General features: G+C 33.5%; 1 protein-coding gene across 5 annotated transcripts in view; it reads right to left on the reverse strand.

Annotated features, from left to right (window-relative positions):
• Window positions 1-26,281, reverse strand: part of FGF13 (fibroblast growth factor 13) — a 615,132-nt gene that overhangs the window by 265,433 nt on the left and 323,418 nt on the right. For all 5 annotated transcript variants that reach the window (XM_053699239.1, XM_053699234.1, XM_053699238.1 and 2 more), the window contains one exon: window positions 20,075-20,242. In XM_053699239.1, coding sequence (XP_053555214.1) covers window positions 20,075-20,204 — 130 coding nt within the window. In that variant the 5' untranslated portion in view covers window positions 20,205-20,242. The remainder of the gene's footprint in view (window positions 1-20,074; window positions 20,243-26,281) is intronic.

Here is a 26,281-nt window from a genome sequence, read left to right on the forward strand (position 1 = left end):
ATGAGAACTAAACAAATTTGATAATGGAAGTAAATTGGAAACTTTTTAAAAATTGTATTCTGTATCTAAATAACGAAAGAAATATGTTGGGTTTACTGTCCCTTTAACAGCTTGTCTGTGGTGCTCTTTGCCTCCTCCTGATGGCCAGGAGTGTTATTCCCAATAGTAAATGATGAGGTCGTGGACTCACCATATCTTACAAAAGAAATTGTCTTTATTAAAAAAAATGGTGTCTTCTTTAGATAAATTCATTGATGAGAGGTTTTTTTTTTACATAAAATGTGATATGTCTGTTCATTCAAAATTCAATATATACCGTTTTTTATCTGTAGATAGAAACTTATCAGAGATAATAAACTTATAACTACCTTCATTAAAGAGGCCAAAAATAAAAACCTGTAATCTAAGTTTTAGTAATGCTGCAAATTTCCTATAACAGCTATTGATTTTCAGCATTTGCTGGTTAAAGGGATAGTAAACACCAAAAATGTTATTGTTTAAAAAGATAGATATTCTATTTATTTACTATTCCCCAGTTTTGCATAACCAACACTGTTATAGAAATATACTTTTTACCTCTGTAATTACCTTGTATCTAAGCTTCTGTAGACTGCCTCCTTATCTCAGTTCTTTGGACAGACTTGCATTTCAGGCAATTAGTGCTGACTCTTAAATAACTTCACGTGCATGAGCACAGTGTTATCTATATGAAACACATGAACTTACCTAGCTGTAAAAAAACTGTCAAATGCATTTATATAAGAGGCGGCCTTCAAGGGCTTAGAAATTAGCATATGAGCCTACCTCATTTTAACTTTCAACTAAGAATAACAAGAGAAAAAAGCAAATTTGATGATAAAAGTCAATTAAAAAGTTGTTTAAAAATACATGCCCTATCTGAATCATAAAAGTTTAACTTGGGGGGCGTGTCCAAGCAACGCCATGATCAGACTAGTAGCTGTAGCTCTTATGGAATACTAAATAATCTTTAGATTATCACAAAATCACTTAGCCATCCTTGACTAATATACTAACTACGTAAGTGACAACTCAATCTGGAGTCGGAGGATAACTCTATCTATGCGACTAGACTGCAAAAATAAGGTCTGAATCGCCTCACTAACACCACCACCCCACCCCCCCCCCGGTCTAACATCTGGCCGGGTGAACTCACTACCTTATCAAAACATAATGGAGGAGCCCTGCTTGAGCATATTTAAACTATTGAAGGAACTGGACAGCAAAGTGGAGGAGAGCTTCATTGATCTCTGGTCCACAATTCGATCTACGTGTGCTCAAGAAGGCGCCCGGCAAATGGCAAGCAGTAGCACTGGCATTTTGGAGCAGACTGGGAACCTGCTACATACACAGTATTCTTCAACATCGAAGAGGGGGAGCCTTGGTGGAGTTCCAAAGTACTCCACAAGTATAGCCATAGTCCGCAGAAAAGAGGGACATAGCATTAGCCTACTACCCGGTATGGAAGCCATAAGGGAGAAGAATTGGGTAGAGGCTGTCTTGGATTGACGTAGTGTGCCGCTCTGGATCCCTTCCAGCCCTTCCCTCAGTGCAGCTACAAAACAAGATCAATTACCTTTGGGCCTGACTCGGGGAGGTGCGGCCGACTCCCGCTGGTGGGCTCCGGAGCCCACATTCAGTACAGCAGGGGGGCGGGTGGATTGGAGGAAAACAGTTTTGATGGCTGAACCTTACCTACCAGGAGACTCGAGTATAACTCTTGCAAACCCTGCATCAGTTGATGGACTCTCACATTTGCAAAAGCAGTACTTCTCTCTTAAAGGTCCAGCCACCCATTGCCGCGTCCTGATCATCTTTAGATCGGGTGTGGGTTAAAGAACCTCTGCTAATCCTTGTGAAGAACCTCTCCCTTTACACTAGAACTTGAGCTACTGTACATGTGTTAGACTTATTCTAATGCCTGCAAATATATGTTATGTATGTGTGTTATGCTTTATTAGAATTTAACCTATCATAAGGTAGTTTGGTGATACTACATGGTTTCTAAATGTGAGCCAATTTAAAGTGATTAACTCTAGAACTTACGTGACCTCCTGTGCTAAGAATACCCACTGTGCTAGATACACAACCCCTATTTTATTTTATGAGTGTGCCTAGCTTTTTACCTGGGCTACTTTTCAAAAGTTAGTTCCATTGACTCTGCAACAGCAAGCAGCAAGAGAAGTCATTTCCGTTGCTTGATCCTGAAGTTTTGGAGCCCATTGTATAACTTAAAAGTTTAATATGTATGCAGAGATTTAGGAATGTGGACATACAAATACGTTTTTCCCTTAACTTAATACTTGACATACTAGACTCACTTTTTTATTGTTAGATTTGACTCCCGTTTTCTTTGTAAGTATGTACTGTATATTATGAAAGCAATACTTCTAAGAGGGTGGGACAAGGTATTCAACAGATTTTGTATGTTTATGCTCCTTTTAGGCTGAAAGTTTTAGAAAGGGCTTTCATAAGTAAAACATTATTCATATAGAAGCTGCCCCTTAAGGACTATAGATTAATTACTTGGAATAGCTGACCTTTGCCTCTATCCTATTATATATAATCCGATGCCTCCCCATCAAGATATTCTCAACTGATTCCTTAAATATAAGTTAGAGAATAATGTTGTATGTGGAATCCCTGCAATATTCAGGGGTTTGTTATATAAGAGGCGAGTGCCGAGTATGTTCAAGGATTCAGGATCAACAATCAGTGTTTTTATACTGATATATTTAAGGCTCCAATATTTTCATCTCTTATACAACAGTTACCCATTCATTCCCTCTCTATGCATATAACAAAGGGGAAATAAAAAAAAAAATAATAAATAAAAAAAAACTAATATCAGTGACAAACAACTCTCTTATCCCATAGCTATGACTTATGCAATTACATATGAAGTGGTTAAGTTGAGCTCCAGCACATGAAAGCTAAGTGGGAAACCTCCAACCCACTCATCATTATATATTTTTATTCTGTTTTGCAGAATAGCAATCTCCTATTGAGCCATATTAGCTGACTTTAAAGGTGTTAGATAGCAAGCCGCCTAGATAGTACCCATTGTTTCATAAAAGTGCACTATTTCACTTTGGGAGACTATCATAACAATCCCATAAAGTCAGTATCTTTCTACTTATAAGATAAGTGATTTCTATGTTTATATATAGCTAACTATTATCTCAGTGGTTTATTTTATTGTCTGATCATGAGCTATTTGTATTATTGCTCATATGTATATTTATTGAATGTTCATCATTACCCAGTGTAGTAGCCTACATACTATATATTCTAATTGGTTGTCCTAGTAGCTAATATTCCACCGTTCTTTTCTTGGTCCAAAAGCAGCCACTTCATATGCTAATCCTCCTTTATTCTGTTACTAAGTTTAGTAAGGTCCAAGAGTGGCCTTAGATGTTTTAGGAGGAATGAATTACAGAAAATACTGTAAAATTGAGGTTCAAGAAGTCATCTTGCTGTTATACACTATATTTTCACTTACGTTTCAACTGTTTCATTCTTCACCCGACACGCCCCCCCCCTTTTTAAATCAGAGCGGCTTTTGCCCGCTGACTATCCCATTCCCAACCCTATATATATTTTGAATTTTCAACCTATCATAAGGTCCAAGAGTGGCCTTCCTTGGGACTACCATATATGCGCTAATCTCATAACCATATGACCCACAAGCGGTCAGCTCAGTAGTCACCCCAATATGCTATGATTATTATAAAATGGAGGATTCAGAAGCTCATGTCACTTACTTTTTCAATCACTAACCTCGCTATATCTGGTTAATGCATTTTTCATGTTCTCTGTGACTAAAATTGTAACACTTATGACTGTTATTATCTACTGTACCGTTTGAAAATCCTCGATAAAAAATTACATTAAAAAAAAAAAAAAAGTTTAATTTGGACTTTACTCTCCCTTTAAAGACTTTGCTTTTTGGCCTAATTGGGAGCCTGAGGCAAAGAGCAAGTTTTAACACCATAGCAAGATGTGCTTTATGTTCTTTTAAAGGGACAGTATACACTCATTTTCATTTAACTGCATGTAATAGACACTACTATAAAGAATAAGATGCACAGATACTGATATAAAAATCCAATATAAAACTGTTTAAAAACTTACTTAGAAGCTGTCAGTTTAGCTCTGCTGAAAAGGCAACTGGAAAGCCCACTGCAAGTGGCAAATAAGACACACACCCCTCCCCCTTCTTTTGCATATGAAAAGACCCTTTACACAAACAGGAGCAAGCTGGAGAAGGTATCTGACGGTATTCACATAAAACTTTGGGGCTTGGTTAGGAGTCTGAAAATCAGAGCAATGTTATTTAAAAATAAGCAAAACTATACATTTTTTAAAAAAAAACAACTTTATGGGCTATATAAATAGATCATCTACAAAACATTTATGCAAAGAAAAAATGAGTGTATAATGTCCCTTTAATCGTTGTTAAACCAAATATAATATGGAACTGAAGTAAAAGTTAAACTACAGCCCAAAATCTAACTATGTACTTCTCACATTTATTATTTTTACACAATATATAGGGAAGAAATTAGGTAAAATGAACAATGATGGTATTAAGTAGTCAATACCTGTATAAAGTATGTAAATTCAGCCAGTGTGTCTAATCAAATTTAGTTTTAAAATTCTGACATTTTACTAATATATTTCAAGGAAAATTGAAAGTAATGCATTTATGGTTGCAAGCTCCCACCATTAGAACTTAATCAAATTTCCATTACTAAAATCACCATAGCTTTATGCACATTACTGTATATTGTATTGATTTGACTCTAAAATCAATATTACTTACAAAACATATAATTAACTCAATGCCCAATAGCAAAATTTAAATTTGCATATATAATGTAAAAACTCAGTAAGTTTCCTTATCCCCGGCATACATCTCTATTTTAATCTTATGGAAACCAAAAGTAAACAATTATCTATAATAATATATAGTTCTGCTTTTATAGTCCCAGGAAATTCAAAACATAAGAGTGAGATGATTTGGCATATGTATAAAAATGTCTCATAATTATATCATCTATATAAAAAGTTTCTCATGCATATATAGCTCAGCAAAGATTAAAAAGTGCACGCTCCTGAGTTTACCTAGGATTACTCTTTAACAAAGGATACCAAGAGAAACTCATAATAGAAGTTAATAGGAATGTTGTTTAAAATGTCATGCTCTATCCAATTAATTTAATTTTAATTTTGATTTTACTGTCCCTTTATATCAAAATTTAGATTAACACCCATACTCATAAAACAAGAAAAATCAGGACTTTTAGATCCTAATATTGAAAGATATTATTATGAAAATATTATATAAAATGCAACCTCTCAAGGGAAATTATAGCATGTAACATATTTGTAGAGTGTAGAAGCATTGAGTGTGGAATATAGTTCAGTTATAGTCATGTAACATAATGAATGAGAAAGGGTTAAAAACAATAGTCCTTGACACTATAGTGCATGTTCCCCACTAGAGACTTATTGTTACTCCAAGATTAGCGAGTGCATGAACTTTGAATAAAATGCATGGAAACACAGGACCATTCTCAAGTCCTATACACTATAGACATAAAAAGCAACACACTCTTTTGGATCAATGGAAGAACACTTCAACAAGTCATATGTCCTTCTAAGGACTATTATAGTGGCACGTTATTGATATTTTCCATACAGGTTTAGTTTTAAAAGAGGAGATAGATCTATTTGTCAGCATTATTAATTGTTAAGAAAATGTGTGGCTTCAAAATAGAGAAACTGTATGACTTCAAAAGCAAAATGATGTACAAAGGAATAAAGACTGATTTTATGATTCTCAAAACATAAAAAATAATAATTTGGGATTATGGGTTATTGTCTGAAAGGTGGCATCAACTCTCACTCACCAAAGATAGTGGGGTCAATCCATCTCAAGTGGTCCAACATAGGTTGTTTAACCATTTTTAATTTTTCTATACATTTTTTGGGGGGGTAGTTACCTCTAGGTATTGGTATTGCAAAACCACCAGCTTTTTAATTTTATTTCACTTGGTTTAACCATGGAGACCATCTTTGTGTCATGGTGTATGTCAAAGTTTGGTTATACACATGTTTACGGAAATCTTATATCTCAGCTCAGGGTGATCCTAGCTCGATGGAACAAAAACTGACTTCTAATATACAAAATAACGTTGAATGCATATATAGGACTGATTTGTATATTAAGTAACAATCTGAATCTGTGTTTCAATTTTTAGTGTTACAATGTTTTGTATAAATATATATTTTTTAAACATAATTTTGTTATTTGAAATAGCTGCTTTATTTTGTAGAAATCACCACCTTAATTTCATACTGATAGATTGTTTACCTAGGATGGGGGTGACCAGTGGGGGGAAGGGGAAGGAGGAGAGCTGTTTAATAAGGATCAGGTAGGGATCAGTGGGTGGTAGGTGTCAGGTGGAAGGGTGATCCCTACACTAGAGAAAATATTAACCTTACAAGCAAACTGATTAACACCTTCACTGCCAGGAATTTTATAAGTGGGATGCACAGCTAAAATTAGCAGCCTTTTAATTGCCAAAAACCAAAGGCAAAACCATGCATGTCTGCTATTTCTGAACAAAAGGGATCTCAGAAAAGCTTTTACCACCATATGTCATGTCTAAAGCAGTTGTGCGAGAAAGTTAACTTTATTTTATATAATCTTATTTGGTAGCCAAATAGTGGCATCAAATATCAAAATATCAAAATGAGCCGAGATTAAGACTTTGGGTTGTCTATTTCAAAATATCTATAGTTTTTTTAGGTAAATTAAAAAAAGATCTGTTTCTGTTTAAACTGAGTGGTAGCAAAAATGCTACTTTGGGCAAGTTTTTCTCTGAAATTATTGGTAGTAAAGGGATTAATAAATAATAATAAATGATGTTTTAAAGCTACCACCAACTCTGAACCTGTTATCAACCGTTGGCCTGTTTACACTGTAACATTGAAAGTGTTCCAGTGATTTAAAATTTACTGCTAACTGCATTATAGTGTTCATGAAAAACAGATTCAATTCAATTACATTTTTGCAGAATATACTTTTTTTTTTAAGGAGAAAACATTCATTAGCATTATTTAGAAAGCACTATTGCTGTCTGAGAAAGAAAACAATGAGACATAGCATTTCTGCCAATATGTGCAGAGTAATAACCTAAGATAAATTATAGACATCTTGTAATTAAAGGAATGTCAAAATAACCCATTCCCAAGAATGCTTACATCAGTAATAGAAACACTTTTTTTTCAGTGAGCTCAATACATTCAAATTACAAATAAATAAGGCTCTATAAATGAGACAAAACAGAAGAAAACTATTAAGAGGATTAAATAATTTTACCCCAATCCATTAAAATGTAATTTCAACTATAATTATGATTTTATTTTCTGAAAGGGAAAGTATTAAAACTAAAAGCATCTACATGAAACGTATTGATGTGATAAATAATATTAAATGATCTGTTACATAAAAATGTTAAATAAGAAGCATAAAGAAACAATATATTATTACTGATTTTGCTTTTGTTACGGAACATTGCAAAAAGTTCCTCCATTGTTATTATTTTTTTAAATAAGTATTTAAATTTGATACATGTCTATTTTTGCCTCAAAGAATTGTAATATGGAAATGTTGTTGTATATATTAACCTTCACAGTTGGATAAGTTATTAAAAAAAAAATTGCCCATGATATAAAATTATTGAATTTTCTTCATATATGAATGAGTATTGTACAACAATTTATCGATGAGGGGGGGGGGGGAATTTATATATATAAATATATATATATATATTGGCATTTATTGAACTATCTAATAAAATAGCCCATGTTTTGTTTTATTTTCCTAAAAAAAATTAACAATCTGTTTCAATCCCTTAGTAAAGATCCAACTTTTGAAAAATCTTAGAACCAACCACCAACCCTTTTGCTACACAGTAAATGTAGCTAATTTTATGCAGCATTAATTTACTCACCACATCCTCTACATTAAATATGCATTACTAGCCTGGTGCAACCTTTTTGTAGCTGAATTTAATACAGATCTTTAACCCTGTCTTAGATTGAACCCATAGGGTTGAGAAATTGTGTTTGCTCTGCAATTGTAAGACTTAACTATGCTTTGGTAAATATCTAATAGTAATAGTTCCACCCTCATTATCTCATAAAATGATAGCCCTCTTAATAAAAGGAAATAAAAATGTAACTGTGTATATTACTAACATAATTTGTATTACACATTACAGATATATACCCAATAGGTTGTAAATAAACACTTTGGCGCTTGAGCGAGCCTGCAGCTGATAGTTTAAAAGCAGTGGTCCGAACCTGTATGCCAGCTCTTAGCTGGCGGATTTAAATCACCCCAGACACGTTCGCCTGGGGTGATTGACAGTCCCTATTCCTGCACCATTGGGCTATTGTGAACAGGGGCCAGTATTCCACAAGCACACGCTTGTGCAATATTAAATGCAGGCAGTTTATTGCTGCCAGCTTTCTGCTATATCAGGCAGGCTTTAATAAGCGGGGCTCATTTACAGCAAGTCCATGGTTTTCCAAATTATTCAATCCAGAATTTAAAAAAATTAGTGGTTGGTGTGAGCGGGCACCTACTGAGTTAAAGGGACAAAACAGTGCAAATGTGTAACAGCATTTTATTATTGCACTATTGTTGGCATATGACTTAGGGTCCTATTTCTAAAGCTCTCTGGGCTTATTATCATGTTAAACAACTTTTACAATTTACTTCTATTACCAGATTTGCCTCATTTTCTTGGTATACTTTGTTGAAGAGTAAGCTCAGGAGCAGCAGTGCACTTCTGGGAGCCAGCTGAACACATCTAGTGAGCCAATGATAAGAGGCAAACATGTGCAGGTACCAATCAGTAGCTTAGCTACGTGCAGTGTAATGCTGCTCCTGAGCCTCCCTAGGTAAGCTTTTCAACAAAGGATACCAAGTAAACATGATAAAAGAAGTATATTTAAAAGTTTTTTTAAAAAACAACATGCTCTGTGTGAATCATGAAAGTTTAATTTTGACTTTACTGTCCCTTTAGCCACTGAAAAAGGGTTTGAGAAAATGTTAAAGTCAGCTTTGGAGCAGTGATGTACTACTTGAACCGAGCATAACCTCTGGTGATCCAATGAAAAGAGGCATATATGTGCAGCTAGCTCCCAGTTGTGTCTTGTTGATCTATAGCCTATCTAGATATGCTTTTTAACAAAGGATACCAAGAGAACTAAGTAAATTTAATAGAATAGAAAGCTGTGTTAAAAAGGCTCATTCACAACCAATGTCCATATCCAAATTTGGTTGAAGTCTGTTCCTAAAAAAGCCAAGATTCTTGCCTATCAAAAAATATCAAACTTGCAACCAACTGTAAAGCTGATCTGTCAGACCAAGTCCATTTTATAGCTAAAATCAGGTATTTCAATTTACATCCTCTGCACTTGCTAAATTTAGGACTTAATAAGTCAAGAATCTATTAAAACATTTATAATGAATGTAAGCTTAAAAAAATAACATACAGTATATATATATATATATATATATATATATATATATATATATATATATATATATATACTGTATATATACACACATTTTAAACACAATTTGACTGCAATTATATTTTAAATAAGGTTTCTATAAATAAATTACACATGGTAACATAAAAATTATCCATAGACTTTAATGGAGATACATGTTTTTACCACCAGCTTCCAAATTTACCACCTCACGGGAAACTAGGCCTTAAATTTTTACAAAGGTGGTAAAGTTTGGAAACAAGTAGTAACATAAAAATTCTCCATAGACTTAGGCCTAGTTTTCACTGAGGTGGTAAAGTTTGGAAACTGGTTTTAAAAACATTTATCTCCATTAAAGTCTAAAGAGAAATGTTATGTTACTACCAGTTTCCAAAAAGTGCTATTTACAATTATCATAGACATGATAATAAATTATTAAATTATTAAAAGTTTAACAAATGTTAACTAATAAAATATCGAACACATATTATTTTATACATAAATATATGAAAAAGTCAATGTAAAAATTTAAAATGAAGGACAAATATTAGAAAAGTACTATTGTAACTATATATTACATTTATTTGTAATTGCATATCAAGCTAGCTACATTATACTGATTCTTTTCTTGTAGTGAATATGCAGGAGAGACTGGCCTCATTTACTTTCCAGTTGTAAACTTTATGAACTGGTAGCCACAGCAAATATCTTAATTAAAGGGATACTAAACCCACATTTTTTTCTTTAATAATTCAGATAGAACATGCAATTTTAAAGGGACAGTCAACCATAGAATTGTTATTGTTTTAAAAGATAGATAATCCCTTTAGTACTCATCCCCCAGTTTTGCATAACCAACACAATTATAATAATACACTTTTTACCTCTGTGATTACCTTGTATCTAGGAACCTTCTTCCAGCCCCCATGACTGTGACTGTTTATTATCTATTGACTTGCATTTAGCATTGTGTTGTGCTAAATCTTAAATAACCTTTTGTGCTTGTACACAGTGTTATCAATATGACCCACATGTACTTTCAGCCTCTAAAATTAGACTAAACAGCTGCCTTAAAAATAGTTTAAATACCTTTTGCTTTTGTGTAAAAAATTGTGCTTTGTCCCATACTCCCTAGAGATGTTCAACAGCAAATCCTGTTATTGGCAAATGTTGCAAATCAAAGAGCTGGTTTAGGCATTTTGATGCATTTTTAAAACCTAGATTATAAATTTTGCCTTTTGGCCTCTCTAGAAAGTAGTGCTGTCATATTGCAACTTTAAAAGAGGAAACTTTTAAAAAAAATACATAATAAATAAATACATAATACTAATGAAAAAATGCCAGTGACTATTTAAAGCAACTGTTTGAAATCATTATAAAACCCCTGACAAAAGTATTTTTTATAAGTGTCCTTTAAAGTGTCACTATGGCAACCTTATTAGGGAGTGTGGAACAAAGCACACTTTTTACACAAAGGGCTAGATTACAAGTGCTTGTGGCATAAGAATAAGGCTTCCATTGGATCCGATGGCAACAAACTCGATTGGATGTTTTTTTTTTTAAACAAGGCAGCATTCTACAATGCAAATTTTCTTTTTTAATGTTTTGGACAATAACACTTATTTCTCCACAGAGGTTGAGCTGAAATAATCGATTTCTTCATAAAAACACTTTCAAAAACCCATTTATCAGATTACAAGTTATTTAAAAAAAAATCACTATCTGTTCCCATACCAACAAAAGTTATCAGTGTTTAAAGCATATGTGTAATAAATAAAAATGGGTAGTTTTATGCTCTTATTTTGCTTTGATTTCCCTTCTAGCTTTGTAGCTAGCCTTGGGGGCCTATTTATTAAAGTGCGAGCTGACATGATCCGATATTGCATACGCTGTCAGCATTTATCATTGCACCAGCAGTTCTTGTGAACTGCTGGTGCAACGCCGCCCCCTGCAGATTCGCGGCCAATTGGCCGCCAGCAGGGGGGTGTCAATCAACCCGATCGTATTGGATCAGGTTGATTTTTGGCGATGTCTGTCCTCCGCCTCAGAGCAGGCGGACAGGTTATGGAGCAGCGATCTTTAGAAACACCGGGCTTCAAGCTGCATACGGAGCTTGATAAATATGCCCCGCAATGTGTTTTCTAATGAACAAACAGAATTACAGAATATATTTGTATATTATTATATTATTTTATAACACTGTTTAAAAGGACAGGAAACTCACAATTTAAAACCGCTTTCCTAAGTATTTCTGTTATCAATTTTGTTGTTTTTGTTTTTTATTATTGTTTGTTAGAGTAATCCTTGGGGAGTTTAAACGTGTTCAATTTTCTTTAGCTATCTAGCAGCAGTGTTTGCAACAATGTTTAAAGCAATGTTACACATAGTTGCAAACAGTGCTGCTATAGACTGCTAAAAGCACACATTCCTAAGCTCCTGTTAGCCTACCTAGCTTTACTCTTCAACAAAGGATACAACACGCACAAAGCATGTTTGATAATAGAAGTAAATTTGAAAGTTGTTTAAAATTGCTGTCTCTGAATCATAAACCTTTCATTTTGACTTTATTGACCCTTTAGCTACAAATTACTTTTTACATTTAACAGTACTTTACAGTAAAAAAAAAAAGGAATACTGCAGTCAAAAAACTTTCTGCAATTTAGCCAGAGCAGCTTCCAACATTTTATTTTTCAACGGAAAAAATTAGTTTTAAAATTTAAATTAAAACGAATACAGCCGTATCAAGGATTCTTTCCATTGAGGTAGTAAAGTTTGGAAACTTGAAATATTTTTTTTTTTATCTCCATTATAGTTTATGAAGAATTTTTTTACTACCACCTCAATGGAAACTGGGCCTTAGTTGTGTATTTCTTAATGCTTATTGGCTGGAAGGCACTTCTTGCTTATGCTTATTGGCTGATAGTTACTTCCTGCTAATGCTCATTATCTGATAGGTACTTACTGCTAATGCTTATTATCTGATAGGTACTTACTGCTGATGCTCATTATCTGATAGGTACTTACTGCTAATGCTTATTATCTGATAGGTACTTACTGCTGATGCTCATTATCTGATAGGTACTTACTGCTGATGCTCATTATCTGATAGGTACTTACTGCTAATGCTCATTATCTGATAGGTACTTACTGCTGATGCTCATTATCTGATAGGTACTTACTGCTGATGCTCATTATCTGATAGGTACTTACTGTTGATGCTCATTATCTGATAGGTACTTACTGCTAATGTTCATTATCTGATAGGTACTTACTGCTGATGCTCATTATCTGATAGGTACTTACTGCTGATGCACATTATCTGATAGGTACTTACTGCTGATGCTCATTATCTGATAGGTACTTACTGCTAATGCTCATTATCTGATAGGTACTTAGTGTTGATGCTCATTATCTGATAGGTACTTACTGCTAATGTTCATTATCTGATAGGTACTTACTGCTGATGCTCATTATCTGATAGGTACTTACTGCTGATGCACATTATCTGATAGGTACTTACTGCTGATGCTCATTACCTGATAGGTACTTACTGCTGATGCTCATTATCTGATAGGTACTTACTGCTAATGCTCATTATCTGATAGGTACTTACTGCTAATGCTCACCTGATAGGTACTTACTGCTGATGCTCATTATCTGATAGGTACTTACTGCTAATGCTCATTATCTAATAGGTACTTACTGCTAATGCTCACCTGATAGGTACTTACTGCTGATGCTCATTATCTGATAGGTACTTACTGCTAATGCTCATTATCTAATAGGTACTTACTGCTAATGCTCATTATCTGATAGGTACTTACTGCTAATGCTCATTATCTGATAGGTACTTACTGCTAATGCTCATTATCTGATAGGTACTTACTGCTAATGCTCATTATCTGATAGGTACTTACTGCTGATGCTAATTATCTGATAGATACTTACTGCTAATGCTCATTATCTGATAGGTACTTACTGCTGATGCTAATCTGATAGGTACTTACTGCTGATGCACATTATCTGATAGGTACTTACTGCTGATGCTCATTATCTGATAGGTACTTACTGCTGATGCTCATTATCTGATAGGTACTTACTGCTAATGCTCATTATCTGATAGGTACTTACTGCTAATGCTCACCTGATAGGTACTTACTGCTGATGCTCATTATCTGATAGGTACTTACTGCTAATGCTCATTATCTAATAGGTACTTACTGCTAATGCTCATTATCTGATAGGTACTTACTGCTAATGCTCATTATTTGATAGGTACTTACTGCTAATGCTCATTATCTGATAGGTACTTACTGCTAATGCTCATTATCTGATAGGTACTTACTGCTGATGCTAATGATCTGATAGATACTTACTGCTAATGCTCATTATCTGATATGTACTTACTGCTGGTGCTCATTATCTGATAGGTACTTACTGCTGATGCTCATTATCTGATAGGTACTTACTGCTGATGCTCATTATCTGATAGGTACTTACTGCTAATGCTCATTATCTGATAGGTACTTACTGCTAATGCTCATTATCTGATAGGTACTTACTGCTAATGCTCATTATCTGATAGGTACTTACTGCTAATGCTCATTATCTGATAGGTACTTACTGCTAATGTTCATTATCTGATAGGTACTTACTGCTGATGCTCATTATCTGATAGGTACTTACTGCTGATGCTCGTTATCTGATAGGTACTTACTGCTGATGCTCATTATCTGATAGGTAGTTACTGCTGATGCTCATTATCTGATAGGTACTTACTGCTGATGCTCATTATCTGATAGGTACTTTCTGCTGATGCACAATGGTTGAGGGTTACTTCCTGATAGTTCCCACTGAATATTATTGGGAAATGCCTATCACCCAAGGATCATTAGTAGAAAGGGCATAAGTGATACCAGTATACAAGTTTAAAATTGAATTTTAACAAATTTCAAATTTTTCAGGCCAAATATTATTTAATACTGATATTTCATATGGATGACAGAATATTGTCCCCTTAATGTTTTAAGCTAACAGGCATGCACATCTCTTCCTGAAGTGCTATTCACAATTATCATAGGCATGATAATAAATTATTAAATTAATAAACTTTTAATAAATGTTAACTTATAAAATATCTAACACATATTATTTTAAAGTATTTTATACATAAATATATGAAAAAGTCAATGTAAAAATTTAAAATGAAGGACAAATATTAGAAAAGTACTATTGTAACTATATATTACATTTATTTGTAATTGCATATCAAGCTAGCTACATTATACTGATTCTTTTCTTGTAGTGAATATGCAGGAGAGACTGGCCTCATTTACTTTCCAGTTGTAAACTTTATGAACTGGTAGCCACAGCAAATATCTTAATTAAAGGGATACTAAACCCAAATTTTTTTCTTTAATATTTCAGATAGAACATGCAATTTGATTTTAATTTACTCCTATTATCAATTTTTTATGTTCTCTTGCTATCTTTATTTAAAAAGCAGGAATTTAAAATTTAGGGGCCAGCGCATTTTAGGTTCAGCATCAGCACCCTTGCCTAATGGTGGCTACATTTAGCAAACTAATAACCCAGGTTCTCAACAAAAAATGGGCCAGATCTTAAGCATTACATTCCTGCTTTTTAAATGAAGATAGCAAGAGAACAAAGAACAATTGATAAAAGGAATAAATTAGAAAGTTGCTTAAGATTGCATGCTCTAGCTGGATCATTAAAGAAATTTGTTTGGGTTTAGTGTCCCTTTAAATTTTAGGGGATATTTTGCATTCCAGTTGTGAACTATTGAGCCTTTTGTAGCATTAAAAACCTCCCAAGACTTTATGGAGTTATTTGTAGTAACTGCCAGTTCATAAAGTTTATGACTGCAATATTCACGGGACAGTAAATGCCTTGTAATAACAAAACATTTCTGTAATGTTGCTATAGAATAACTTATCAGAGAAGTCTAAATATTTTTAAAACAAATTAACATCTTGTTTGTCGCAATTGCTTTTTTTCTATAGCCAAACTCCACCCACCCCTTGCCTCATTTGCAGGAGCCAATCCAGGCTTGAGTTTGCAGACAACAAGGCTAGCCATGGTCATTATGTTAGTATAAAGCACTGGTTTTCAAACCTGTCCTCAGGTCTCCCTAACAGGACATTTGTTAGTATGGTCAAACAAACGCAGGCTACTCACATTTGGGATGAGCACCCTCTAGTGCTTTATGGTGCACACCAGCTGGCTGAGCTCCAGTAGTCAGGAACACAAAAACACCGGTCTCCACTGTTGTGTCACTCGACTCGAGCAGGTAGCAAAGGCTCAAATATACTTTAGGCCCGTTTTAAATAAAATCATTTTATTAAAATGAATAGAAAACAGCTTCATATAATAACAAATAACCAGTATAAGAGCTAGAAGGTACCTGGTGTACTGTAAAGATCCAATATGCACCATAAAGCACTATAGGGTGCTCATCCCAAATGTGAGTACCCTGCATTTGTTTATTGATACTTACGGCTGTCCTTGAGTGATACACACATGTGACGCCTCTCTTCTCTTTTGAATATTTTTTTTTAAAATGAAGCTTTCACTTTATTGTTATCAAATTTACTTTATTGTCTTGGGGCTCTATTCACAAATAGATGAATTGCAGGGGAATTTTAGGTGATTTGAAATCTTTCATTAACTACGCATTATGAAGGGCCAAACCCAGTGAGTATCTTCTGCACGAAGAAATGAGGTAGCCCTGCACAATGCATAGTTAAAAGGACATTAAACACTTTAAGATGGTTACATAAAATGATTAATCATATTTATAAAAAGAGTCTGCAATATACTTTCATTATTTATTTTATCCCCTGTTCCTGTAATTCCATTCTGATATTGTGAGCTTTTCAGTTCCTGTTAGAAATGGAAGTGCAGAACACTGTTATATTCCACACAGCCATTGGGTGCACACTCTAATGACCTATGTATAACTGTCCCTAATTTGTCATAGCAGAGAAGCTAACCTAAGTTACAACATGGCAGCTCCCATTGTTTTATAGACACTAAAACTTTACACTTAATTTGTCGATATTTAAACAGCTAATGAAACTTTACAAAAATACATCTACTTATTATTGTCAGAGTAATCTTTCAGTTGAAAGCATAATTTTATCTAACATTTGTTTAGTGTTTAATGTCCCTTTAATGCTGCATACAATTCACCTGCAATTCTCCTATATTAGGTGAATTGTACACAGCATTAACTATGCAATAATCAGGGGTAACTGAAACTCTTCTTGCAGGAGATACTCACTGGAGTTGGCCCTTTAGAATACGTAGTTAATGGTGGGAATTGAAATGTTTCAATCCACCTGCCATTCACCTCTTAATGAATAGACAGACCCCTTAGTATTATTTGTTGAATAACATGTCTAGGCAGGCTCAGGAGCAGCAATACACTACCAGTAACTGGTAGCTATACAGCAGCAATATAGAAAGAGAGACAAATATATTGGGAGAATATAGAATGGTAAATTACCTGTGACATTCATTAAATCATATGTCTTTTATATACAGATTGAGGTAATACATTAGAGAGAGGTGATTATGGGGGACACTGGAGAAGACTGGAAGTGCAGGTGTTGTGTAAGCAAAATAGAGGCTATGCAAAAATGAGACAATCTATATAGTTCTGTAGTACTGGATGTCATGTATAGTAAAGGTCTGCGTGTGATCTTCAGAGTGTAATTTTAAAATAAATTTTTTTGTTCTCAACAATATATGTTTGTGTGTGTGTTTTATATATATATATATATATATATATATATATATATATATATATATATATATATATACTTCAAAATAGATCCGCACTCACTACTTAAATAACAAAACGTGGTTTATTGTTACAAACCATTATTCCTGACACCCTGGCCAGTCAATGAGGAGGTGAGAGTGCTTATATTGCTTTATATATATATATACTGTATATATAATATATACGCTGATAAGAAGGACCAGGAGGAGTAATATTGTGTTGAAGTATTAATTATTACATGGGACATAGCAGAAGGAGAAATGGGGTGTTGTGTAAATAAAGATTGCAAGTTTCACTTCAGATATTTAGTGTGTTGACAATAAATTATGACTGCCCAGCCTTGCTTATATGCATGTTTAAAGGCACCTTGATAAGGTATAGTATGTGACAGATACATTTATGGTAAGAGATAAATAAACTAAACCAGAATACATAAAGAGGAGCCTTTCAGAACAACAGCTACTAGCATTTGAACCTAGAATAACAAAATTTTTTGACATATAATATTTAGAAAAACACACACAGATCAGTAGAAAGAAAAGATATTGTGAGGCGATTTATAATTATTTGAACATTTTAAATGTATTTAGCTACTATTTGCAGGCTAAGGAAAGAAAGAAGTTAACCAAAATTGAAAGCTTTTGAAACCGTTAACAGTTTATGGTTTGTAAATAGTTAATTCCTGTAAATCTGTTGTCTGCATTTTAAATGGAATGTTTCTAGGGGAAAAATAAACGGTTACTTATGGATTAACAACTGCACTGCTGCACCTCCTTCTTATGCTGCATAGCTGTCGTACTTGTACAAATCACTGTCAGACTAAACATGCAGAGAGACAATATGGCAGCCATGTTTCAAAGGAAGTGACCATAAAGTGATCTTTTTACTTTAAAAGGGACATTAAACACTATTGTGTATATCTAAAAAAAAGTCTGCAATATACTTTCATTCTTTATTTTATTCCCTTTTCCTGTAATCCCATCCTGGAAATGTGGGCTTTTCAGTTCCTGTTAGAAATGGAAGTGCAGAACACTGTTTTATTTCACACTGTAGTTACCTTTTTATAACTGTTTCTTATTGGCCACAGTATAGAAGGTAACCAGTTACAACATGGCAGTGCCCATTGTTTTATAGGCACTAAAACTTTACACTTATTTTGCCAATATTTAAACAGCTAATGAAACTTTTAAAAAAAATACATCTATATGTTATTCTCAGACTAATCCTTTCTTTGAATGCATAATTCTATCTAACATTTGTTTAGTGGTTAATGCCCCTTTAATTGAGACTGCAGTATAATTCTGGCACAAGAGATTGCAAAAGACCAATCAAAAGTTTGAGTTCCTAGAATCCTGTATTTTGGACAAAAACATGACTGCCTTTAATTGCCCTAGACCCTGACAGCAATTTGTGGTGACATGCAACATAAAAATAAGATTCTGCAGGCAAAATAGTAGTGGGAATTCATTTTAACTGTGGATAAATGTAAATGATTTATTTGTGTATGATATTTGCACAACAAAAGTTATATTAATTGAAGCCTCAACATTGGGGAAATAAATAATGGAACAATTTGATTTTTGACTTTTGAACAAAGTTGCTATATGATATAATTTGTTTAAATATTTGATTACAAAACTGCAGCAATCACTTTCAATGTGTTTAAGGTGTGTAAATCATACTATGTCTGTAAGTCATTTTTATGAACAGCAGATGGGACTCCACATTCACTTAACCCAAAGTCAAATATTGATTTTAACACTGATAATTACAGTCAGATAATAAAGCTCTGTAGAAGATTACACCTCATAACTACTGGGTTTATAGCATTAATTTATGAAGAGGCAGGATTCCTTACAACAAAAATACTCAAGAAAACTAGACATCCATATAATCACAAAATACTAATAGAAAATGTATAATTAAATGTGAAATACTGAAGAGAAATTATATTAATATTATAAAATGCCCATTAAGTGCGTCATTAAATAAATCATAATTATTTTTAAAATATGTTTAAATTAATGATACATAATTATGCACAACTTGAGATAGGCAAAATAATATAATGGTAAAAGTATCCAAACCTGCATTGTGCCTGCAAAGAGAAAAAGTCTACTTTAAGATACGCGCTCCGTATGCATGCATTGTATTCAAGTCAAACGCAGTTCAACGTGCATTACATTCGCATTCTTCTTCAGAATCTTTGAAGCTTAAGTTGCTGAGTTTTTTTTTATTATTATTATTATTATTATTATAGCAAGTGCAGAAGCTTTATGGGGAGGGAAGAATAATTTGTTTGCAAGTGTCATTCCTCAAAAAGTGCATTTTTCAGTTATTACCAGAAAACATATGGGAAAATGCTGTATAGCAAGCAAATTTAGCAGCCAAAAAGGGCAGTGTAATGATGCAGTCTGCTTAATTTTACAAAAAAAGCCAAGTCATTTGTCTTTATTTTATTCTTTTCTTGTTTTTACATGCTTAATATCATACAGTGTCCCTTAGACTCTATAGACATTAACAGGCAAGCAGGGGGATATGATATGAAAGCGCATTTCGTTCCCAGTGTCCTTAATGACACAAGCCGGGGACATACAGCACAAAATAGGGACACGGACATTTAAAAAAAAAAAAAGAAAAAACAAACATAACATGGATCCAATGTGCACAAACCTTCCGGCTCTGAGTTTTCTTTGAGGTGCACTTGCTTCAGAGGGCAGCAGAAGATTTCGTGACATTTAGCACGAAATGGGGACTCTTTTTTCTTTAACTCCGCAGACTGGATGGAATCGTGACGTAACATAATGTATTCCTGTGTGCCAGGGGGAGCTTCATCCAAAACTGTGGTCATCACATAACAAAATGAACTGAAGTTAGTTCTTAATAAGACATCTAATTTCTTCTTAGAAAAAAAGAATTCTATTTCATCTCCAGTAAAAACATTACCGCAAATAAATAATCTCACTATGGATAGTAGGGGATAGTTTATATCATATAAAAGAACCGTGTTCTTTTATTCCTACAAAAAATGTAACATTAAGGAGAATTAAAAGGTTGCTATTCAGCTGTACAGCTATAAACGATAATGGTTAACAGCGTCATTAATAGCCTAGGTAAATTGTTTCACCATAACAAAGTAAACTTTTGCTAAATTGTCATGCGCTTAAGAAATTAAAATAGTAAAACAACGACATAATAAAAACTGTAATGTGTAACAGATTTTAGCTAAATTAATTAGTTTTATTTTGCATCATTGCATCCTTAACCACAGGTAATTTTTTTTTACTAGCATGTTGTTTTACTCTGTATTGCCAGACAAGGGTTGTTGCTGGCACAAAATAAATTGTTAAATGCTAAAGAAAATATAAAGGTAAAGGTACAGAAAGGGTTTGAATGCAAGTGTTTTTAATATATTTATCTTCACTGTTTCACGAACAAAAGAAAAACAGAAACAGAAAATTAATAAGATTAATAACACCACAGTTTTCGTAGTAACCATATTTACTTTGTAAAATGGCCACCCTTGGCATTTCTACTTAACCCTTTAAGGACACAGCTTTCAGTTTGCTCAATTGTTTTATGACGGAAAAATTCCATCATATGTCCTTAAGAGGTTAAAGGGACAGTCTACAATAGTTTAAAAAAATAATAATAATAATAAAATAATAATAATAATAATAATAATAATAATAAAAAGATAATCCCTTTATTACCAATTTCCCAGATTTGCATAACCAACACAGTAGTGAGTACTGATTGGAGAACGGTTCAAACCATTAGCTTTCACACAAAAAACATACTTTTGAAGTGGTCGGCAGGAGCACAAGGTATTAGAATTTCATTGCTATATTAAAAAGTAAGTTAGATTGTATCTTTATTCGAATGGATTAATTAAAATCCGTCTAAATATTGTTTCCATTCTGGACCTGATTATACCAATTGGAAACGTTACCATTATTATAAGCTTAACTTTTTTACTGTCTAATTTCTTTAAACAAACTGATATACTAAAAAGGGAGTAGGTTAGGGCTGTGCTTAAATAGTAATTAAACAGGGTTGGGGTATAAAGAAAACTTCCAAAGAAACATCTGCCAACTTGCCAAGCACAAAAAATCACCTAATTTAACTCAGAACTGCATTAAAGTGAATGTAAATTGTTTTGCTAAAGTGCCCGGTTTTTAAAAATTCGATTAAAAACAGGGTCACTTTAATTCATCAAAATTTACATTTCCCTCGTGTTGTGAAAAAATACTTACCTTTTCATTTTGACAGCCGCTCCAGCTTCCTCTGCCCGTCACAATGCCTCTTCCTGGGTCTAAAATGAGGAATCCGGCTTCCTCCAATCACGGCATTGAATCAGACACTGATTCCCCCGGCGGGGAACCTATGATTGGAGGATGAACGATCCATCATTTCTGACGTCTGAAATGGCTTGCAACAACTGGGGGAAGCTGGAGCGGCTGTCAAGTTTAAAAGATAAATATTTTTCACAACGAGTGAAATGTAAATTTTGATGAATTAAAGTGCCGCTTTAATGTAACTCAACTGAAATTCTGGCACTTTAATGGGACCAGAATCACATCACACAGTGTACAAAGCCAGCAGCAGAATCATTTCAAAAGGACATTAATTACCTCTTGCTTTTGTGTAAAAGAAAATAAATGTGATTGTCTCACTCTCCCTACAAGGGGCAAAAGCATATTCTGTAACCTAGCTTTTCAAAATGGTGCAAATTGACTAAACCAGCTAATTGATTTGCAGCATTTTGAAAACCTAGGTTACAGAATTCTGGACATTGTATCCCAGGAATTATTTTGAAAGGATCATTAAATACAGTACAATTGCATAAACATCAAATCATCAATAAAAAGACAATGCAATAGCACTTACTCTGAATTTCAAATTAGTATATTTTTTTTCTACCAAATGTTAAAGCTACTTCAATTTTCCTTCCCTGATTACCAAGTGACAGCCATGAGCCAATCACAAAATGCATATAACTACATATTGGGAAGCTGCTACCTCAAATAAAGTACATATAAAAATACTGTGCACAGTTTGCTGATGGAAGTGAATTTGAAAGACTTTTAAAATCACACGCACTACCTGAATCAGGAAACATTAAGTTTGACTTTAGTGTTCCTTTAAACAATAAATTATTGAAATACCAATAAAATCAATATAGTACCATTACTTCTTTACAATATTTTTTTGCTCAAAATATGACAGGCTTTTATATACAGTATTAAGCAATCTTGAAAATGTCCTTCAAATATGTGTATGAAGTATGTTAGCATGGACATAAATGTATGACTTGTCATCAATGTTTAGATGCACATTAAAATAACTTGTACAGAATTATATTATGCACTGCAGAAAAGCGATCTGCTATTTTGTTTCTATATTTAATTTGCTTGTGGTGTGTCCCATGTATATAGGGAATATATATACTTAAAGGATTACTTTCTGTTATAATTTTTAAGCTAAACAACTAACATATTAAAGTTAATAAACATTAATTAAAACCTACTGACCTATATTTTCTCCAAAACAAAGTTTCATAACGTTCTAAAAGTTATATCTTTTATTCCCCGATGATGTCACGTTATCCTGCCCACTATTTTCAGCACTGCATGTTCAAAATACTTAAACCAATAACTTTGTGTTTAAAGCACCATTTTGAAACCTAGGTATTGTAAACGGATTGGTACAGAGCAAAGGATACCCACGGAGTGGGTTTGGAAAACAATTAAATTTGCAGACAAGATTTCTGATATATGGTAGAGATATGTTAATGAAATGCTATTGATAAAAAGCGTATTTGGGGTAGTTAGTTAGTAACAGGCATAGAAAATATTTACTTACAGTGGCCCTTTAAGAGATGAGATAAATAGATGTGCCATTTTATTGTATAATCAAGTGACAATGCTTACAAAGATATGTGTCAAAGTTCAAATTAAGGGGACACAGAACCCAATTTTTTTCTTTCATAATTGAGATAGAGCATGCAATTTTAAACACTTTTCTTTTTTACTCCTATTATACATTTGTCTTCATTCTCTTGCTATCTTTATTTGAAAAAAAAGCAGGAATGCAAGCTTAGGAGTAGCCACCAATCAGCAAGCTTTTCTCAGGTGCTGAATCAAAAATGAGCTGGCTCCTAAGCTTATATTCCTGCTTTTTCAATTAAAGATAGTAAGAGAATGAATAAAAAATGATAAAAGGAGTAAATTAGAAAGGCGCTTAAAATTGCATGCTCTATCTGAATCATGAAAGAAAAAAAATGGGTTTTGTGTCCCTTTAAGTTAATCTTTATTTAATTGTTATAACTTACACAAAAAAGAAAACTATTTAAATCATAAATGTCATTTTTCCAACAGTAAACACATCAATGTCACTATCAATATACTGGTTACAAACATTTATTTGCAATGGACGTGCTATAAAACTAGATATGTGAAAACATAACCTAAAATGTTGCTAATTTAAAAAAAATTATTTTAAACCTTTTGTTGCCTTAGTTCTAAAAAAAGGAAATAAACTTTTTTTATGCAGGCAAGTGGCTAACCTTAAGATACTATCCCACTTCCTACTACACTAGAGAAGAGAGTAACACATTGCTGATTCCCTGCCCATCTGCTCACCTGACCAAAAAGTAAGGCTGTGGTATTGCAGCACCAATGCTGTATCCCTGCTGAAGTCTTGTTGGTGGAGTTGAGGTTCAGATGTACCCAAGCACAAGGCTGGAAACAGAAGAGGACTGCAGGGGACTGCTACATCCTTTTTTATCTGTAGCCCAGACCTTTGTTTTACACACTGATGCCAACTGCACTACAGCTCTGCAGTGATACAGATGACAATCTAAAGGGCAATGCTGCCAGCTTCCTGTATAACCACATGCCCCTGACTTAATCTGTGATGTAAAAAAGCTACTCTCATTGAATTACAGAGAATTTCTATTAGAAGGAAGGGGAAACATTGGACTCCAGAGAAAACATGAACTATGATACAAGATATATAATGGAGAAGATGGTTGTATCTGTTCTTTGTTAAACTATTATTTTTTCTTGTATCACAAGACTCTTTAGGTTTATTAGTTCTTCTGTTTTTATAGGCAGCTGAGTCATTCAAATTCACTCATCTCTTACGTTTTTAGTAAATCAGCAGCATACAGTAAGAAACAAACTGAGGAGGCCGGAGTGGTGAAACTATTAAATCTGACAGCTTGGAGAAACCAGTTATTGAATTGTGTCCACTGCATTCTAATATGACACCATTAGAAGCAAAAATATGTTAATTTAAGAATTAGCACTGAATTATAACTAAGTGCTGATGTGTTTCTCTGATAAGAGAAAGGATGGTTTGTTCATCAGTCATAAGAACATAATGTGATCTAAAATATGTCTTATATTGAAAGGGAACACTAACAACGTTTTAAAATATTGTTACCTATATTTGTAATGGTCCAACAGAATCCCCAGCATTATACAGGGATGGCAGAAAGAGAAAGAAGGATTACAGAGCCATTCTACCCTAAAACTTATAAAAAGAAAATTATTAATATATATATAGTTTAAAAGTGTGAATATGATAAACAATAACAAGGGGAATAAAAATATATTTACCAGATAAATGACTGCTGAATTACCTGCTACTAAATACAGATAAAACAAACATGGCAAACATAGCACCATAAATGATTTTCTCTCTATTCCATCTAAACGCTACACTGTTTAGTATTTACAGTATATAAACCATCGAGTATGTGGGTTTAACCTTATACAAAGGTCCCTAGCTTTATTTAAATTCTACTACACACAATTACAGCTAGTAGCACATAGAAAAGTATTCCTACAGATTCATATTGTGGCTGTGCTAAGTATCAAACACAAGGTAGTTGTACTTGCTCACAATATATATATATATATATATATATATGTATGTATATTTGTATTGTATATTATTAATATTTTGTAGTCTGAAGCTAACACACAAACACATGCACTGAAAAGTAGGGATAGGCGAATGTTTGGAACTTTTGAAAAATGAAACACATTTTAACTCATTTGTTTGTTTCAAATTTCAAATGTTTGTACAACATTCTGACATTCGTTTAGTGTAATAGTATTTCTAATGCTATCTTTAAATGTAGTATTCAAATTAGAAAGAATTGAATTGGTATATTTGTATCTACTATGTATTGTTTAACTTAATTACCTACCACATGAACGTTTAAACTTCTGAATAGTATTTATTAAATCAAATGTTACATTCAAAATTTCGAATGTGGAAATTATATCTAATTATGAACATTCAAAAATAAAAGTAACATTAAAAAATTGGAAATAACATTTGTTAAATGAATTTTTTTTTTTTTTTAAAGTTTTATTGAAAAAGAAACCGATGTGATGAATGTACACATAGCGAGGAGACGCAGCTCCAGAATATAAAGGTAAATTTTAGAGGAGTAACATACATTCAGCTACATCAGTATTAACGGAGCAATTCGACAAAATGAAAATGCAGAGTCTGAACTTGTCTTATCAAACTTTAAAACATGAGTGTTAAACTTGGGATCAGGAGGAGGGCATCATGCCCTCTGAGTATCGCATATTCTTATGTGTGTGGGGGGTAGTAAGGAATTGGGGCTGGGGGGGATTAGGGGAAGGAGGGGGGTATTTGAGGCATAGTCAAAGTCGTGTTATAAGAGTAGTAGGCGTTGCGGGGGCACAGTCAATTGGCTAAGAATCTTGGGCAATTGCGTTGGGTTTCCAGTCTGTGCTGTGAAGCTCTTTCCAATCTGCCCAGACCAACTCAAACAGATCAGATTTATTTAATTTATAAAAGATGTCCTTTTCCATGGTATATATGTAGGCCATG

This window comes from Bombina bombina, chromosome 1 (assembly GCF_027579735.1).
Source record: "Bombina bombina isolate aBomBom1 chromosome 1, aBomBom1.pri, whole genome shotgun sequence".
NCBI classification, from domain to species: Eukaryota; Metazoa; Chordata; class Amphibia; order Anura; family Bombinatoridae; genus Bombina; species Bombina bombina.